The following is a 17,260-nucleotide window of genomic DNA, read 5'->3' on the forward strand; positions in this document are numbered from 1 at the left end:
TCCATGGATGACTGATGGAAATCCTGCTTGCACAAGTTTTTGGCAAATGTGTCTGGATATCAAAGGTAGTAGAGGTCAGAGCTTGTTATAGAGAAGCACACCATGAATGTTTATATTAAACAAGAAGAATATGACCAATGGCAACAGTTAGGTGAACAGCAAAGAATCTTGTATTGATTGTAAGAGTAGGATTAAGTGTTGAGGGCATTATGGTGGGCAAGATGAGCTGGGTGATGGGCAGGACTGTTCATGAAGGCTGTTAGCTTAGGGTCTGTCTCTATGTGCTGCTGATTTACAGAAAAAAATCAACTCTCCCCTCTGGATTGAGCAGAGTAGAATTCAGCGAAGACCACACTCCTTGGATTTGCTTCAACCTTCTTAAAGGCAGAAAATGTTGAAGTTTAATGTTTAGAAAAAAGCTTTATGGAAGAGAATTCTCAGCCGCTCTCTATAATCTTACTAAAGAGCTACCTTTCTTTACAGCTTAAAATCTACACTGGACAGAGAGTTAGCAATTATCCCATAGGGAACAATCTTCTATTTTCTCGATGAGCTAATAGGTCTCTTGAATCTCTAATTTCTGTTGCACTGTGAAGATGTGGATGGTTGTTATTAAAGGCCGTGAGAAGCAACTGGTCAGCTCATTGCTGAACTGCTGTAATTTATGGGTGTTACGCATGGGCTGCGGTTTGCTTAACATTGCAACCCATGTATTCTAAATTGTTTCCATAGTGCTTGACCAATAAAATTACAGGTTTATTATGTTTATGCAGATCTCTTGTTTAATCAGGAATGTAATGTGTGATGTGAATGCGAAGCTGTCGCTCTAAAATTACCCCTTGTACTCTTGATATAAGAGTGCTTGAATCAAGTTGGTTTTATTTCTCATTTATGTTTGAATGTAAATTCGATATTCTTGAATGTGAAGGGCTCATGGCACCTGCAAGTACCAGCAATAACTGTTCAAGACTGCTCTGTGCTATTCTGACTTCAGTATTGCTAATCTGAGGCATTCAAAACATCCTGAGTCAATTTTCTCACTTCTTTTATGTTTGGAGAAAAACATAATGTGGTGGAGTTCAGAAATGCTATGTAGCTGTATTTACAGTTAAAAACAGCTTTCTATGCATGTGTGGGGGGAAAAAAAAGTATGAAATGTTTTGGGAAGTATGCAGTGCTCCATGAAGGAAAAATCTCAGACTTTGAATGGATTTCTGAGTGTAATTTACAACTTACCCACTGAATTCAGAGAAGTGGGAACTGAGAGCAGTCTGGCTCTCATTGTGCTGTTGTTGAATTTTTGTTTTGAATCATTACTGGTGTCCAAGAGCCAGGGCTCTATGAAAAAAAAGAAGTGCAGCAGTCCAAGAGAGATGACTTGAGCTGTGTAGTGGATGGCAGTATGCTGCTCTGACAGTTTGGTTCAAGGCTGAGCCCCTGATGCTTGTTGTAACATCATATTCCTAATGGGAGCTGCTGTTACTGCTGTAGTCTTTGGGTTTGTGTGTGAGCTGTTGGAATTGGTTTTGTGCTGGTGTAGTTGGTGCAGAGAATTGTATACATTACTTGTTGAAAGGATGGTGTGGAGAGTACCTTTGTTGCAACAACTGGGGATACTAATGATGATCTTTGGAGCATTTGATCCTTCTGTAAAGGAACACAAAGAAATGCTTCTGGTCTGGAAAATTCTTTATAAGAAGTAGTTGATGATGATAACCCTTGTGAAAGGACAGTCATAAAACAGCAAAGGGAAAGCTGGCCTTTGGACTTGTTCTTGACCACTGCAGCTTAAAAAGCTTGATCCTCACTTTTGGATCTATGTTATGTTTGTCCTTTGTCTCGTGGGGCGTTGTGATTATTTCAGCTATTCTGAATGATGTGTTTGCAGCCATCACGTAAGCTTTAGGAGTTGGGGGTGGTTCACTGAAGGAACAGAGCAACAGAACTTGCACTATAACCTCTGGAGATGACCCTGCTTTGCCTGACAAGGAATTGGCAAATTTATTCCCTAGTGCGTTGTTTAAGGTTTTGTGCTCACACACCATGTATCAATAGGATTGAATTTCACCTTCAGTTAAACTTTGTCACCCATCTGTCCTTACTGCCATCTGTAGACACCTGGACACTATTGATTCTTTCTAATCTAGGCTCTAATAAAACAGAATGATGTATCTGGTGTGCCTGGCCATCCTCCAACCCATGTTTTTATTTCACAGCAAGCGTCAATCTTGTTCTATTGTGTGGATAATGCCAGAGAGACTGTAGGGTGAGGACTGACAGGGCAGTTCTGCTCTTGGGACTTCACAGTGTTTATGAAGGCAGGATGTTGTGGTGTGACTGATTACAGAGAGAAGAGGTTATTCCCTCAGAAATCTAGGGCTCTTGAAACAGCAAAGAGGAGAACCAAGCTGTCAGATCTTACCAGACCTGTAATAGCCATTACATTTAGTCAGTCTCTATTGTTTCTTTGTATCTTAGCCATTCCCTCTTATGTTCCCCAAGGGCAGAAGGACTTTTACGAGCTTTGAGAAATTTCTGGTGCTGAGCATGTGACAGTGCTGGGATAATCAGTGGGACTGTTACTGCTGTTTAGAGCCCTACCTTGATGACGGATGATTGTTGGCTTTTCAAGGTAAGGTGCAAGGCAACTCTTGGGGTTCTGGGAGGGCAAAAAAGTGAGTCTTCTGCTTAAATCTAATCTTTGCTATGTGAGACTTGAAAGGGTTCTTACTCTTAGGTTACGATATCCTATCCGATTTCTTAGCAGTGGTCCCAGTTCAAATGATGATCAGTAAAGACTCAGTTTGACCATGATTCCTATTTTCTCTGTGAAGAAGGATATGGATAGTGGCTTGAAATGAAGACTGTGCTTCAATTTCTCTGATGGCTAGCAGGAAAGAATTTTTCATTGTCCTTGGTTCCATTGTGTAAGAGAAGGAGAATGATCTCATGAGTTCAGATCTTCCTGAAAGTTTTCTGCTGCAGTGAGGTTGTAATAAAGTGCAAATAGGTATTTTTATCTGATCAACTGCCCCTGAACCCCAACCAATCACCAGACAGCTGCAAAAGTCAATGGTGCTTTGGATTTCTGCAGTGGTGTCTTTCTTCTTCTTTTATACAATCCACGTGCACAATGTAGAATTTGTGCTTCTTAACTTCCCACCTTTTATGGCTTTGAAATTCTTAGCCATAATGTTGCATTAAAGAAGATCTGAATTCGAGTTCCTCTATTTTCTCAGCTTTTTTTTTTTTTTTTTTTTTTTTTTTAAGTAATGGAACACTTAAGTCTGTAAGAAAAATTGCCCTTGACAGCTTTAACTGCGCTGTTCCACGTCTCCCCATGTAGACATTAGCACAAGATATTTCTAAAGTGGGAAAAATATTTTTTTTCTTTCTGTCTTTCAGAGTTCAAAAACAGATGAATGTATTTTTTAAACCCCCCAAATTTAATACTGGCTGACACCAGAAGATTTTTATTGAGGTTCTTCATACTCCTTCATTCTTTCCCCCACTGCAAAGCTGTTGTCAGTCCTTCAAATGACAGACTTTTTTTTGGGGGGGAAGGAAGGGGGGGGAGGTTCTTAGGGGGGGAAGGTGCTTTTTTTTTTTTTTTTTTTTTTTTTTTTTCCTTCCTATGGGGTCAGGTTTTATGTCAGTATGTTTTACTTTCTTTAGGAAAAACTCAGCTGGGCAAAAATGTGGTGTATTATCTATACCTCTCTTCCAAATTTTTTATTTTCTTGGCAGGTAGAGAACTGGTGAATAGTTGCTGTGAAGGACGAGTTGGAAGAACTGCAGGTTCAGACCTGCACTGCCATTGCTCTTCCTCTCTGATGTGGGCTGTATCCCCTGGGCTAGGGCTGTGCTGTGGGGTTACCCCATCCTCTTGGTGCCTCATAATCCTTAGTCCTAAATTAGGTTCCCCTGGCTGGACATCTTAGAGACTCACTCTTATAGTTTGCTGGGAAAGAGGCAACCTATCACGCCCTTGAATTCACCACTTAAACCTTCCTATGGCCAAGCATGATGAAGTAGCAATCGTGGTGTTAGCCAGGCAGTGCATTATTTGCTCACATTTCCTGTTCAACTTGCTTAGAAGGCTGCTTGATCTCTAGGTGAGGCTATTTACAAGCTGTAGTGGTATGGATCATTTTCAGTCTGTTTTGCTGGTATAGCTGTAGTCTGAAATACTGAAATGTCCAAGAGCCAAGCTCCACAGCATGTGCCTGTCCATCATGTGAATGTCCAACAACCAGCTCCTACAGTTGTTTGGTTTATAAGGGGTAATGCAAACAGCTTTGGCACTGTGGTGCTTTGTGCTGCTGATGTTGCAAACAGCTAGCTCAGTGTGGTTGCTGTACACAGAGAAATCGTTCCCAGCCTAGATTCTGGAAACATCTCATGATGTAGATTTCATGAAAGTCTACTTGATTGAGCCCTTTGAAGGAAATGGTGCTAGAGCTCCAGGGGTGTTTGGTTTGAGTGAGGAATAGGAACAGGAACTTTCTTTGCACAGGAACAAAGAAAGGAAATTGTGCAGGGAGAGTGCTTTCACAGCAACTGATGAAAATATTTTTGCTTATCTACCATCACAAAGAATAAGAAAAAGCAAACAAACAAAAACACACAATCCAAACAATGTAGCTGGTGGTGTAAGGGATTTAAATATTGTAGTGATCGTGAAATGTATATGTGTGACAGATATTTGAGTTCAGAATTACAATGAGATCAAACTCACTCTTGATTCACTCTTGATTTGAAAGAAATACCAGTAGGAAAAGGAGTTGCTAAGGCAGAATTTAACCTTGCCACAGCTGAGCTGGTAAGTTTCAAAGTAGCTGTGGGCATCTGCAGAGAAAAACTGCAGTATAAACATAGGTTCAAGGTCAGAAAAGTGCTGTCAATTTGACAGAATGCTTTTTTTATTACCTTAATATATAAGATAATCAGATCGTTTCATCTTTGTTGAATCTGTAATAATGTAAAAAATATGTTAATTGGCTAGTTAGCACTCAAACTGTTGCTTCTGACCTTTTGTCTATAGAGAGCTCTGATTTGTGCTTTTCTTCTACCTCCAGCGCTTTCTGATCCTATGTCCTTGTTAGTCTTGACTGACCCATGTCGGCTGTGAGTCACGTATTCTAAGCTATCACTTCTATTTTTGTTTCTTTTTTTCTGTGATAATTCTCATACCTTGTTTTCACTACTAGTTAATTACATTTGTGAATACTTTACCTAGACTTATTTAAAGAATTACAATTAACATTTTTATTCTAACAGTGTTACATGCATTCAAGTTCAGGTGGTAAACATGTGGGAAGATCTAAATGCAGAATTTACTGTGACAGAACAATCTGTGCATTTTGCCATTATTTTCTCAATGCTCATAGTTTTTATCTGGAAAACTACAGCAATCCTTATTTCCCTGGTCTGCTGCAAGCAAGGAAATATACGAAAGTCAAAGGTGCTTGGATTGATCCTGCAATAGGCATGGAGGGTTTTCTAACTGGGCATTAAAAGCAGAAACAAGGTTTTTTTTTCCAAGAGGTATGTCCATCCCCTTTGTGGTAGCATCTGTGACACTTCAACTTTTGGACTGGTTCTCCTTTAGAGAGAAGGATGTTTTCTCAGAGTAATGTTCTGAGACAATAGTATTCAATTCTGAACAATAATATTGCCATCGCCCTGCAGGTGGGTGAAGTCAAGCATAGCCAGCTGGCATCAGAGCTGGAAATAGTGTGGGGAGGCTCACCGATTGCCTCTCTTGACTACCGGGCCTGTGAGCAAGCCCACACTGCAGACCTGGTGACTTGTCCATCTCTTGCTGTCCTGTCAAAGGCAAGGCTCTGCCTTTTGGGAGCACAACAGGTGTAACTTCCTGTTCTTTGGTATAGTAGCTAATTCTCCTGATCTAGCAGTGAAGCATTTCCACACAAACAAGTAAATCTTTGGGTCATAGTCTGGAAAGGGCTTCAAGAGGTTAAACTGTCACTGTTCTGAGGGAGAAAGTTCTGCCTGTGCTCCATTCAGCACAAGTTAGAATGGTTCACTGAAGTCTAACTAAGGACAATCACTAATCTTCATATATATATATGTGTGTGTGTATATATATATATATATGTATATATATGTATATATATCTATGTATGTATGTATGGAGAATGAGGTCTGAAATGGAAGAACGAAGAGAAATTTTTATTTATTTTTTCAGGGGAAGCTTTATGGGAGCTGTTTTTCTCTCTCACTTTTAGAAATGGCTCAGACAAAATTCTTCACCTAGTTTAGTTTTTTTTATGAAATCAGTCAGTCTTCAATCCTCAAGAAAAACCTTCACCTGTCCTGGCAGTTTATAACGTCTCAAAGGGCTGCTCTGTCTTAACTTCTGTCAACTTTTTAGTATTTTTTTTCCCACTTTAATTGTAAGCTGTCCTCAGAAGGTAATGTGCCCAGACTTGGAGTTCAAGTCATTCTTTCTTTTGAGATCCCCCTGTCAGAAGTTTTAAATTGCCCTTCAGTAGGTATGTGACTCCACAAAGTTAAAATGCTGCACAAAATCTGCTGGTTCGCAGATGGTATCAGAAGATAATTGGAAGGAGAACGGAGCTGGCAAAGTAACTGGGGCCTTTTTTCATTTTTTTCTTGAACTTAGGTAGAGGTGTGCACACAGCAACTTTAAAAGGAAGAAGAAGAAAGTGAAAAAAGATAAATTAAATTTCCCAAGGCTTCAGTGGAAGTTTCTTAGCAAAGGGGAAGAATTGGGAGATATGATCCAGCATAGGTTGCTGAATCAATAAAAATAAATTATGAGTTCTTTGCTATCAGCTCTTATAATGTATGATAGGGGGACCTTAAATCATATCACCTCCTGCCAGGAGAGATTGTATTTATGTCTAACTGACTTACACAGAGATAAAGCTCAGTCTTCTGTTATTTTAAGCAATCTAGATGTCTTTTCTGGTGGGAACGTGTGTTTGTGTGCAGCAAGGCCATCCAGAGGAGCTGGGAATGATTTCGTGGTGTACAACTGTGTCTCACCAGTGGTGTGGATTGTGTAACTCAGAGGGGGCTTTTCCATCTGCCTTTAACAACTGGTGCTACTTGTAAGCTGCTAATAGTGTTGGTGTGTTTGTTCATGATAGTCTGGAATTCTTAAATGTCTCCTGTGTTTTATTGCTGTTCTTAAAAAGGCAGGTAATTCACCATGCCTTTCTCAGAGGCTCTCTCCTTGGGGACTAATAAATCTACCAATACTTAGCTTTTATGGAGTACTTTTCCCTACAAGGAGGACAAATGCTTTACGATCTGACCCAGTAGCTATGTTTAGGGCTCCACTGCAGCCTCTGGGATAGAATCCAGCTTCTCTCTAAGGGCTGATAAACCATGCTGGAGGCCTTTCTTTTATTTCTTTAGGAAGGAGATGTTAAGAAAGTGATTATACTTTGTGCGTGCACACTAAGTGTAAGTAGGTAATAGGCAGAAAGTATTTGCTGAAACTTAGGATTTACCAGTGTGGGTTTTTAATGTTCGTTGGGGGTGGATGTGTAATATATTCCCTATATATATTTGTATAGAGAATATTGTGCACTTTTTAACGTGTGCTAGAGACGTGGAAGAGCAATGTGGCTGACCTGCTGGTGGCTACAAATACCTCTCATTTGACTAAACACTGGATCTCTGCTTCGGGAGGAAAATCTGAATACTTTCCTGATGCTTAAATCCAAAAGCATGAGAGCCTACCAGGTTCAGTTCAGAATCGTTTCTCAATAGGGAAACGCATGGCACTGGGGAGGCATCTGCCTCTGTTGGAGCCAACAGGTTCTTCTTTGACAGGCTGTGTTCACAACTGAATTGCTAAAGTGGGGGGACTCAGTGTGCTTGGATCCTGTCCTGCTGCCACTGGGAATCATGCAGGAGGAGGAAGGTATGTTTTCCAGCACTGCCTCTTTGTATGAAGTGTTCTAGTGTTGCTTTTCTGCAGATTCTGTTCATTTACCCCAAGGTCTGGAAATGGGAATTTCAGACTGCTGCTTTCATCCAGAGTGTGCTTTTGTGTAGGTAATGTGATTTGTTGCTAGTGTCCTGGGGGAATCCATGGGAAGAGTTCTCGTGGTCTGGCTCCAGCTTATTCTGCTGTCTGCTTTGTATGGAGGAAAAAAAAGGGGAAGAAAGAGTGTACTCTGGCATCTTTCATACTGGAAAGTGAAAAGCGACAAAGGCAAGAGAGGGATTAAGGGAAAATATCATTCTTTTAGTTACTAGTTCTTGTTTTGAGGACAAATTTGACAGCCTCAGCCGTTTGGAGATCATAGGTTCACTGGAACATGTTTTGCTTTTGTGTGTGATCTTGGGGATTTGTCTCTTTCAATTTCAGAGGGCTCTTTTGCCAGCACTGCCTGAAGCCACCCACAGATCATTTATCTCTTCTCTAGAGAGGTCCTTTGCTTAAGGTGACATCTCTTTGCTCATGCAGAAATGTTCTGATTTCCAGTGGGCACGATTTGGCCTGCATTTGCTGTTAGCACCTTTATTGCTTTTCTCTTGTGTCTTAGGATATGCTGTTGCTTGCAAGTTTTAGTATCTAGAGTTGTTTCCTTCAGAGACTTGCTGGGCATTGGTCTGGTTATGGGAGGCAGTCAGTGATGGCTTTTTTCCTCTTTCCCCCATTTATTAAACTATCTCTCAAATGAAAACTTTTCTGGTTCTTCTGATTCTCTTCCTTATCCCACTGGAATGGGGTGTGAGTGATAGTCTGGGTGGGTGCTCAGCTGCTGGCTGAATTCAAACCACCTCACACATCAGCACTAACTAAATATATTGAACACAGATATGTTCCCACATTTGTGTAGAGAAAGGCAGATATTGGTGGCTTTTGCCTGAGTTAGCTTTAAATGCAGAGAATGGAAGAAAGATTATTTTACTTACCTTGAGTAATTCCATTGGCTTGTCGGTTAGGTCATCTTTTAAAGGGTCAAAATTAATAAAGAGAAGAAAGAAACAAGCAGCTAGGGACCTCCATAGCACAGTGCACGTCCTCAAGCATTTTAAGCCAATTTCCCTTCATCTGTGAGCAGTTCCCTGATACTGGTTCCCAGGAGCTATGCTCATTCCCATTTTTAATTTATGTATTGGGTTCTGTGGCTTGGGGGAAAGGTGGCTGAAAGTTGTGGGCAAGCTTCCTGTGATTGGTGCCTGGGGTAGAAAAGGTTTAAAAAATCATGGAAGTAGGTCTATAGGCAGGAAATGGAGTCTGTGACCCCAGCATACCAGCACAAGCTAGCAGAGAGCTCTCGTTTTTTCACGTGTAAATCTGTCCACAGTTTTTTTTTTTTTTTTTTTTTTTTTTTTTTGTTCTGCTGTGTGCTGCTGCTGCTCATCCCTTTTCTCGTTATTAATTACTTTCTGTAAATATGTGGACAAGGCTGCTGATGAGCTGTGTAAATCTCTGTGCTGATAAAGCAGGATCACTTAGAGGGGAGATGAATTTCATGAAATCAGTCAGTGCTAGCCTTTCAGACATCTATCTGAAATGATCACTGTTCTCTTTGGCTGCTGCTCCTCTTCTCCAATATGGATATCTCCTGATGGGGGAGCATGACTGCCATTGTCTTAGTGTTTCTTGCTCATTCTTAAGTTCACTGTCAACCTGCTGAGGAAACTGCAATGTCTTTTCACTTTAATTTGTGGATAAGAGTAACGTATCTACTGTGGGGTATGTGCAAAGCACTTTGCCACCTTGGAATTGGCACAATCTGGAGGAGGGTTTAATGAACTAAAGTAAATTTCCTTTGTAGTAAAATTTTATGAGCACAAAAGATTGCTATACCACCAAATACTATGGAGAGCTGCTGAGCACTCTTATGATTTATGGGCTCAGAGATTCCTAATAATTTTCTGAACAATAGGAGCCCCTTCAGGGACGTTTTTTCAACATGGAAAGAGACTTCTCTTCCTCTTTCTGTTTACATTTTTCTCTACTTTCACATCAGTCAAATTGTGTCAAGACTTGAGTTTGTTGGATTGGGCAATCTTGAAGACCTGCTGGCTGTAGTATAGACAAGAGGTGCATCACATCAGACCTAAATTTGGTGGGTTAGTACACTTTTTCAGTGGGATGTCAGGATTTGAAAATACCAGAAAATCTTAAACTGTATTAGTGAATAAGTCACTGAGGATAAGAAAAAAAACCAACTCCTGTCGATTACACAGAAACGTTACAGCAGGGTATTTGGCCAACAGTGCAGTTTCTGGAAATAAGTAAACAAACAAAAGCATATGAGATGTGTATATGTAAAACACACTGCACAAGACAGTTATTGCAGGACTAGGAGGTCATTTATTTCCAAAGGAAAAAGAATAATTTTTCTGATTATCTTTCTCCCATCTCCACTTCTGTCTTGAAAACTGAAACAGTTTATTGAATTTTCAGGTCATTTAGTTTTGTGTAAGCTCAGCTTTAAATTGCATTTTCTAGAGGGTTTGTATTGCCTTGAGGGAGCTGTAATTCAGCCTGACCTATTTCCCAGCTCTGTCCTGCAGCCTGGTCCTCCTGTTTTCCTTTTCTGCCAGCTGAGCTGCTTAGTGCCCCCAGGGCTACCTGCCTCTGGGGTGTCCAAGGAAGTGCTGCAGCCTGCCCTGTGGGAGCAGGAGGAGGGACTCTTCCTATCTGAGCAATGCTGCCTGGAGAAAAATGCAGTTCAGCACTCAGGTGACTTGAAATTAATTTTTGGGGTGTTGATTTCGTGAGGAGACAAGACAGTTTCATTTGGGACTATAAGAGTGTTTTCTTTAAAAAAAAAAAAAAAAAAGCTTAAGTGAAAGTTGTTTTTTCTGAATCAATACTACATGAAACTTTTTTATTTCTTTTCCCCAGAGCAAAATGTTTTCATCTTAATTTAAGTGGAAGACTGGGCTGTGGGGTAGAAATTCTAGATTTCCCACACTTCAGGTGAAGAACAAAATGTATATGTATTTTTTTAAGCAGTATGCTAAATGTGAAAACTCCAATTTTCAATTGAATTCAGCTTTTAAAAAGAAAACTGTCAAAATTTGAATATGAAATTACTATGACAGAAAAGCCATGGTTATTAGTTAGCATTGATGAAAACAAGCCAAGCTTCTTTACAAAGTGAACATTGGAATCAAATGTCTTGACTTGAATCAGCTTCCTTTCTTCCTTTCTTCCTTTCTTCCTTTCTTCCTTTCTTCCTTTCTTCCTTTCTACTGTCAGAATTCAATTTTGTACTGAAGAAAAAATTTATAATTTTCTTTTACTTCCTCTGTTTCTGCTGAAATATTCATGTACGCAAACATGCTAGGAAATGGGGTACTTGCTTAGAGCTGCCCCTTCACCCTTAGAATTACACCATCATAGAATGTTTGAGGGAAGGGCTTTTAAAGGCCACCTAGTCTAACTCCCCTGCAAGAACAAGAACACCTGCAGCTCAATCAGGTGCTCAGAACCCCTCCAGCCTGACCTTAGGTGTCTCCAGGGATGGTGCACCCACCTTGCTGGTAGTTGCTTAGTGGCACGGCTGGCTCCAGCACGACATAGAGGTCTCAGAACAGCCTCTTGAAATGCTTTGAGGTTTCCTTTGCAAGGCTGTGTCAAAAGCACCCTTTGAAAATAGATCAGTAACCAGACATATCTTTGGCCTCTGACTTGTGCCCTAATCTCATGAGCTGCCTCTCTAGTAGCACCATTTGCACCTGCAATCTCCTGCTGTGAGGCTGCAGGGAATGTGCCCTTGAAGTGTTTGTCGGGTAGGCTGTTTTCAAGCCTCTCCAGTCTTCTCTGGTCTTCAAGCTTCTGAACTGTTGTGAGCACTACCTGTATTGAATTTCAACAATATTATCTCAAAAGTCAGTGGGATGGGATAGTAAGATTGCTGCTTACGAGGTGAGTGGTTCTGTGGGCAGTGTGCTACCTGCAGCTGCCTTGTGGTACTAGGACCTCAAGAAACTCCTGCTGCTTCCTGGTACCCTCTGTGAGATTGAAGTGCAAAGGGATGGTTATGCTTTTGTTCTCCACGCCTTGACAATAGGCAGAGCTGGATTTTTGTTAGGCATCCTGGGTGGAAATTTCAACCAGTCCTACTAAACAACATGCCTTTACTTCGGATTAATACCCAGGAGCTGAGTAGGATTCAATCTCCTTCTGCAGAGCTGGCATTATCCTGCTGTTTGCAGGGTTTAAAGCAGACCACTGACATCTTCAAAAATACAGAGCACAGGGGATGTGAGGAGAGGCATACAGGATGCTGGAGGATTATGGTTGCTGCCTCCATTTGGAACTGCAACTTCAGGAAGAATTATCCTGATCGAACTTCAGCAGAATGGGAGAAAGGCTTCATTTAAGAAGTTTAGGGATTCAAGATCTGCTGGCTTTACTGGAAGTCCTGCTGGTTTCATAGTGATTAGGTGTCAAAAGAGGGAAGCTACCTTTGTGAAACCTCTCTGGAGCCGTGAACAATAAGAAGGGAGTCACTTCTGGCAAGGCAGTGGTTGTGCTGTGGGCATGGCTTCCAAGAACCTCTTGAGAGAATCTTGGGCATTTGTAGGGTGCATCCTAAAAACATCACTCATCAGGTTTTAGTTGCAGGCTGTACTGCTTCCATTAGTTGGTATAAAGGGATGCTGTGTGTATGAACCTTCATGGCTGTGACTGACAGCTGGTTCTTCTCCATTTGTATGGGAAGGTGTGTGCAGGGTTTAAGTTGCAATAAAAAAAGGCATTGTCCTTATTTCCTCACTGCACAGAAACAGTTTAGGCTGACATGGACTTGCATATGCTGACTCAAATCTGCCTGGCAGGTTTCTCTTCACACCCTGCTGGAAGCAGCTTGGCTTTTATCTCCCTCCTAAAGGTCTCTGCGTGGGGAAATAAAGGGAAAAATGCAATCGGGGAGGGAGCTGTGAATCCAGTAGAGAGATGGATGCTCAGAGCATCTTTTTGAAAGCCATTAAGTTGGGCACTGACTGCATAGTCACGTATCAAGGTGCTTAAAATTTGAACAGGTCTCTTCCCGGTATTGTGCTGACGGTAACAGACTGCTGCAGCCTTTGTGGTATTGATTAATCCTTTCGTATTTTTCCTTTCTGCAGAGCTTTAAAACTCCTCACCCAATCTTCACCCAGCAGCCTTGCAGCTGGGAAACCCAAACAAAAGAGTGGCAAGTCCCATTGCTGTGGAGGAGGAAAAGGGAAGGAGAGAACAGGTCTTTTGGAAAAAGGGAGGTAGAAAGGTCCTTGTTGCAGCAAGAGTAGTTTTGGGCAAAATGGACTGCTTTGCTGGATAGGGATCTTCATAAACAAACTTGCCATTACTATCTGAGGTGATGAGGTAGTTCACATCAGCATCTTGAGAGAAAAAGGAAAATGTCAAATGTAATTTCTAACTGGACTGTTGGATTAACAAGGGTACACCCAGTTCCATTCCTGACCTTGAATAACGTAGATGTAGAGAGGGCAACTCACAATGTTCAGTTAATTCCTGTTGGCAGGTTTTATTTCAAATGCAAAACGTCTCTGGGATTAGAATAAATGTTACTGGTTACATGATGCATTAAGGGAATGATTTTTCCTTTTTAAAACTTGATATCATAATACTGCAACCTTAATGAATAAATGCTAAACTCTCCTTTGGATGATTTCAGATGCCTTATGTATTGTTACACAGTCTAAAGGAAACTTTTTTTTTTTTTCTTTTCCCTTCTAGGTGATACTCATTCTGACAAAGCTCTATGACTTCAACTTGGGAAGTGTTACTGAGAGCTCACTGTGGAGGTAAGCAGATCATGCAGAACACAGTACTGGTGTGGATGTGTGCACTGTGCCTCTTGTAAAACTGGAGGGTGAGCAAGGGGGATTGGAGCTGATCTGGGGAGGAGAGGGAAGGGAGTATGAGGTAGACATGAAGCTGCTTTTTGGAAATGGACACAGGATTGAGAAAACATTGATTTAACAAGGTGAGGTCTGCATATGTGAGGCTTTCTTTAGGTAGGGAATTTCCTTGATGCCCAGAGGAGGTTGGTTTCATTCAGTCCTTTCAAGTTCTCTTTTCATTTCTCAGAACCTCTGCCACTATGCTGGTAATGAGAGTATTCTCTGTAGATGGAAACATGCTTGCTGGAGCAAGCGTACAAGATGTTTTACAACCGAGTTTCTGCTAATCTCAGTTTAGCTAATCTCAGTCATGTTCCTCAGCCTTGTGAGCTGAAGTGGTCATCTCAGCAGTGAATTGGTGATGCTTGAGGCTTTGAGGGCAGTAGCCACGAAAGTACTAGAGATCACAGTGAGGTACTGGCATCTCCTGCACTATGGGCTAACTCAGATAATGTCACATGCCTGTCATCTGCCATGTTTCTGATAGTGCGCAGGAGATGGAATGTCCTGGCTTGGGAAAGCACACTGGATAGAGTGTATGTGTGTTAAAAGAAAGGAAAAAAAAAAACAACAAACAAACAAAAAAAAAACCCAAACACGCAGAACACCCCTGTAATAAATAAATAAAGGCAGCCCAGTTTCTTAATCTCTCCAAATCAACAATAGTTTCTACCTGCTGAGAACTGCTCTTCCTTCTAATAGCCCACCTGTAGTGTGGAAAGGGTATGACATTAGTAGAATTGTTATTGTGGTTTTTACTGTATGGACCAAAAAAAAAAAAAAAAAAGGAGAGGGGGAAGGAGTGGTAGAGCCATTGGGGGAACCACAGGTGCTTTGTATTAGATTTACCTTTTCTATCATGGATGTTACTCAACCTCCAGAAATTGTAGTTTGTGAAAGTTGTTGCTGTGTTGTAACTGTTGTTCCAGGTGTAAGCAAGCGGCTTCTGGCCAGGTGATCTACTGTCGTTTCTTCCAAGTTAATTTAAAAGCCCCTGTTTTGAAAGTATGTTGTGGGGTCGTCTCCATTAATACTCTGAAGGGTTAATTGTTTGGTAGAGCTCTTGAAATTTCTCAGTTTGCACAGTTACTCCAAAGCCTAATTGCACTGCACTGTGGTAATCTGCAAAGGTATAAATAACCATGCAGCTAATAAGAGAGAACACAGTAATTTCCACTTACTTCATACTTTTCAAGATATTTAAGCCTTAAAACTTTTGCCTCTTTACTTAACAAGTACAAATGGTGCTGTAATTGTACTTTAAATGTAATTGCTTAGCAATCTGCTCTGCATAAATAATGTAACAAGCAGACAAATTCTGTCCTAATACTGATCTCACAGCAGCACCTGAGCTCTGCAGTAAGGTAACAGCAGCATGCCTCCTGGAGTTTTCCCAGTGGCAGAAATAAGGTAGTTGATTATCTTGGGAAATGCACTGACTTGTGAATGGGTTTCAGGTGGTTCTGGAACACCTCTGTTTCTCTTCTGCGGTGAAATAGAGGCCATTGTGTGGTCTAGAGACTCAGAGAGGTAGAGAAGTCAGAATTCCTGGTTTCTTTTCCAAGATCTGTAAGGAATAGTTGAGGTAAGAGCTAGCAGGTAGAGTTCCTGGGCTCTCAACCTGGAAAATTCAGGATGAAACCATACTACGCTTCAGAGGGAAGCGTGGGTTTTTAGAGAACAGCTTGAACTTTATTTGGAAAGGATATTGCAGCAATAGAAGCAGATACTATGTAGAAGCAATAACCTGAGACTACTTTTCTCAGGATATTCTTTGTGCATTAAGGTATCTGAAACTTTGCATTATTTAAGTAGATACTTTTTAATGCTTTCTCATAATTTCTGAGAACCTGAAAATTTCACAAGGAGGATTTGTCTTTATGGAGTAAATTTTAGTCTTCTGACCATATAATTGCTTTCCTTACTTTTCTGTAGACTCGTTCAAAACCATGTTTAAGTCTCAGGTGCTGGGTAGGCTCCATTGAATGCAAATGTCATAGGATCATAGAATGGCCTGGGTTGAAAAGAACCTCAAAGATCATCTAGTTTCAACCCCCCTGCTATGTGCAGTGTCACCAACCACCAGACCAGGCTGCCCAGAGCCACATCCAGCCCGGCCTTGAATGTCTCCAGGGATGGGGCATCCACAGCCTCCTTGGGCAACCTGTTCCAGTGCGTCACCACCCTCTGAGTGAAAAAACTTCCTCCTAATATCTAACCTAACTCTCCCCTGTCTTATTTTAAAACCATTCCCCCTTGTCCTATCACTATCAACCCATATAATAAAATATGTTGTCATCAGCAGAAGGTCATGAAATTTCCATTATTATTTTTTCTCTTTCTGTTTTCTGGGATTATCACTTGTTTTTTCTTCTAATCAAGTATCCTGTCCATCTGAGCAACAGTGCTGTGATGCCTATTCTGAGCACTTGGTAAATAGTTGCTGCCATAAGAAAGGAGTGGCTTTTGTGGCAGAAAGAAAAGAATCGCACAGCAGTGCTTCAAAGGATGCAAAGATAGAGCACAGTGGAATGCAATCTTCAAATATCATCATGCCTCTGCCTGCTTTGCGCATCAAAAGCTTTTGCTCTGTTTCCCCCCGGGTTATAGCGTGAGATACTTCTTTTAATGGAAAATGCTATATAAGAGAAATTTCTAATTCCTGCATTTAAATATAAGGACAAGTAAATCGATATGAAAACATCCTGAATGTAATTAAAAAAGAGAGCCAGAGCAGGAAAGAATTAAAAGTTATATTGGATAGTGCTCTTCTATCAGGCTGATAAGAATTTAGTCAGAGGAAATGGTAGTCAGCATTTGAATGCAGGAGCACGGATGTGGCTCTAGTAAGTAAATCCATGTTTCTGAGGCCCAAAAATATCACAGAAAAAGCTTCAGTTGCTCCTGAAACAGTCAGGCTTGAGGCAGTAAGCTTTGAGGAAAGGCACACATCCTTCCATATTGTGAATGCTGCATCTCTTCTTAGTAACAAGGAATATCTGTCAGTTGGGGTTTGTAGTTTTGTTTTTCTCACTGAGAGAGTAGAGGAGATTTTTTTTCCTCCTATGCGATAAAGCTACCTTATTATGATTGTACTTGTGACGATGTGAGACATCAACATATTTACTGAGAGGTTTTTTCATAGAGCAGGATATATAGTCGTAAAAATTAGATAAGCTTTTAAGGTATAGCAACATTTCATTGCTTCTCATTTCCTAATATCTACATTGCTAGTTCTTGAGAATCCAGCTACCATTCTGTCTGCTTTTACTTAAAAGCTGTATTAAGAAATAGAACTGTGTTTTCTGTAGCATTTTCTTTTAAGTGAACACTTCATTTTTAATAAGTGGAAAACAGTCCTCCCTCTTAATCTATAATC

At 40.8% G+C, this 17,260-nt stretch overlaps 1 protein-coding gene across 1 annotated transcript in view; it reads left to right on the top strand.

Moving 5' to 3' along the window:
- The window catches only part of SORCS3 (sortilin related VPS10 domain containing receptor 3), a 272,688-nt gene that overhangs the window by 70,927 nt on the left and 184,501 nt on the right, over positions 1–17,260 (top strand). The window contains exon 2 of the mRNA XM_085229454.1: positions 13,715–13,782. Within this exon, the coding sequence (XP_085085580.1) occupies positions 13,715–13,782 (68 nt within the window). The remainder of the gene's footprint in view (positions 1–13,714; positions 13,783–17,260) is intronic.

Source organism: Meleagris gallopavo, chromosome 8 (assembly GCF_905368555.1).
Source record: "Meleagris gallopavo chromosome 8, MGAL_WU_HG_1.1, whole genome shotgun sequence".
Taxonomy (NCBI): domain Eukaryota; kingdom Metazoa; phylum Chordata; class Aves; order Galliformes; family Phasianidae; genus Meleagris; species Meleagris gallopavo.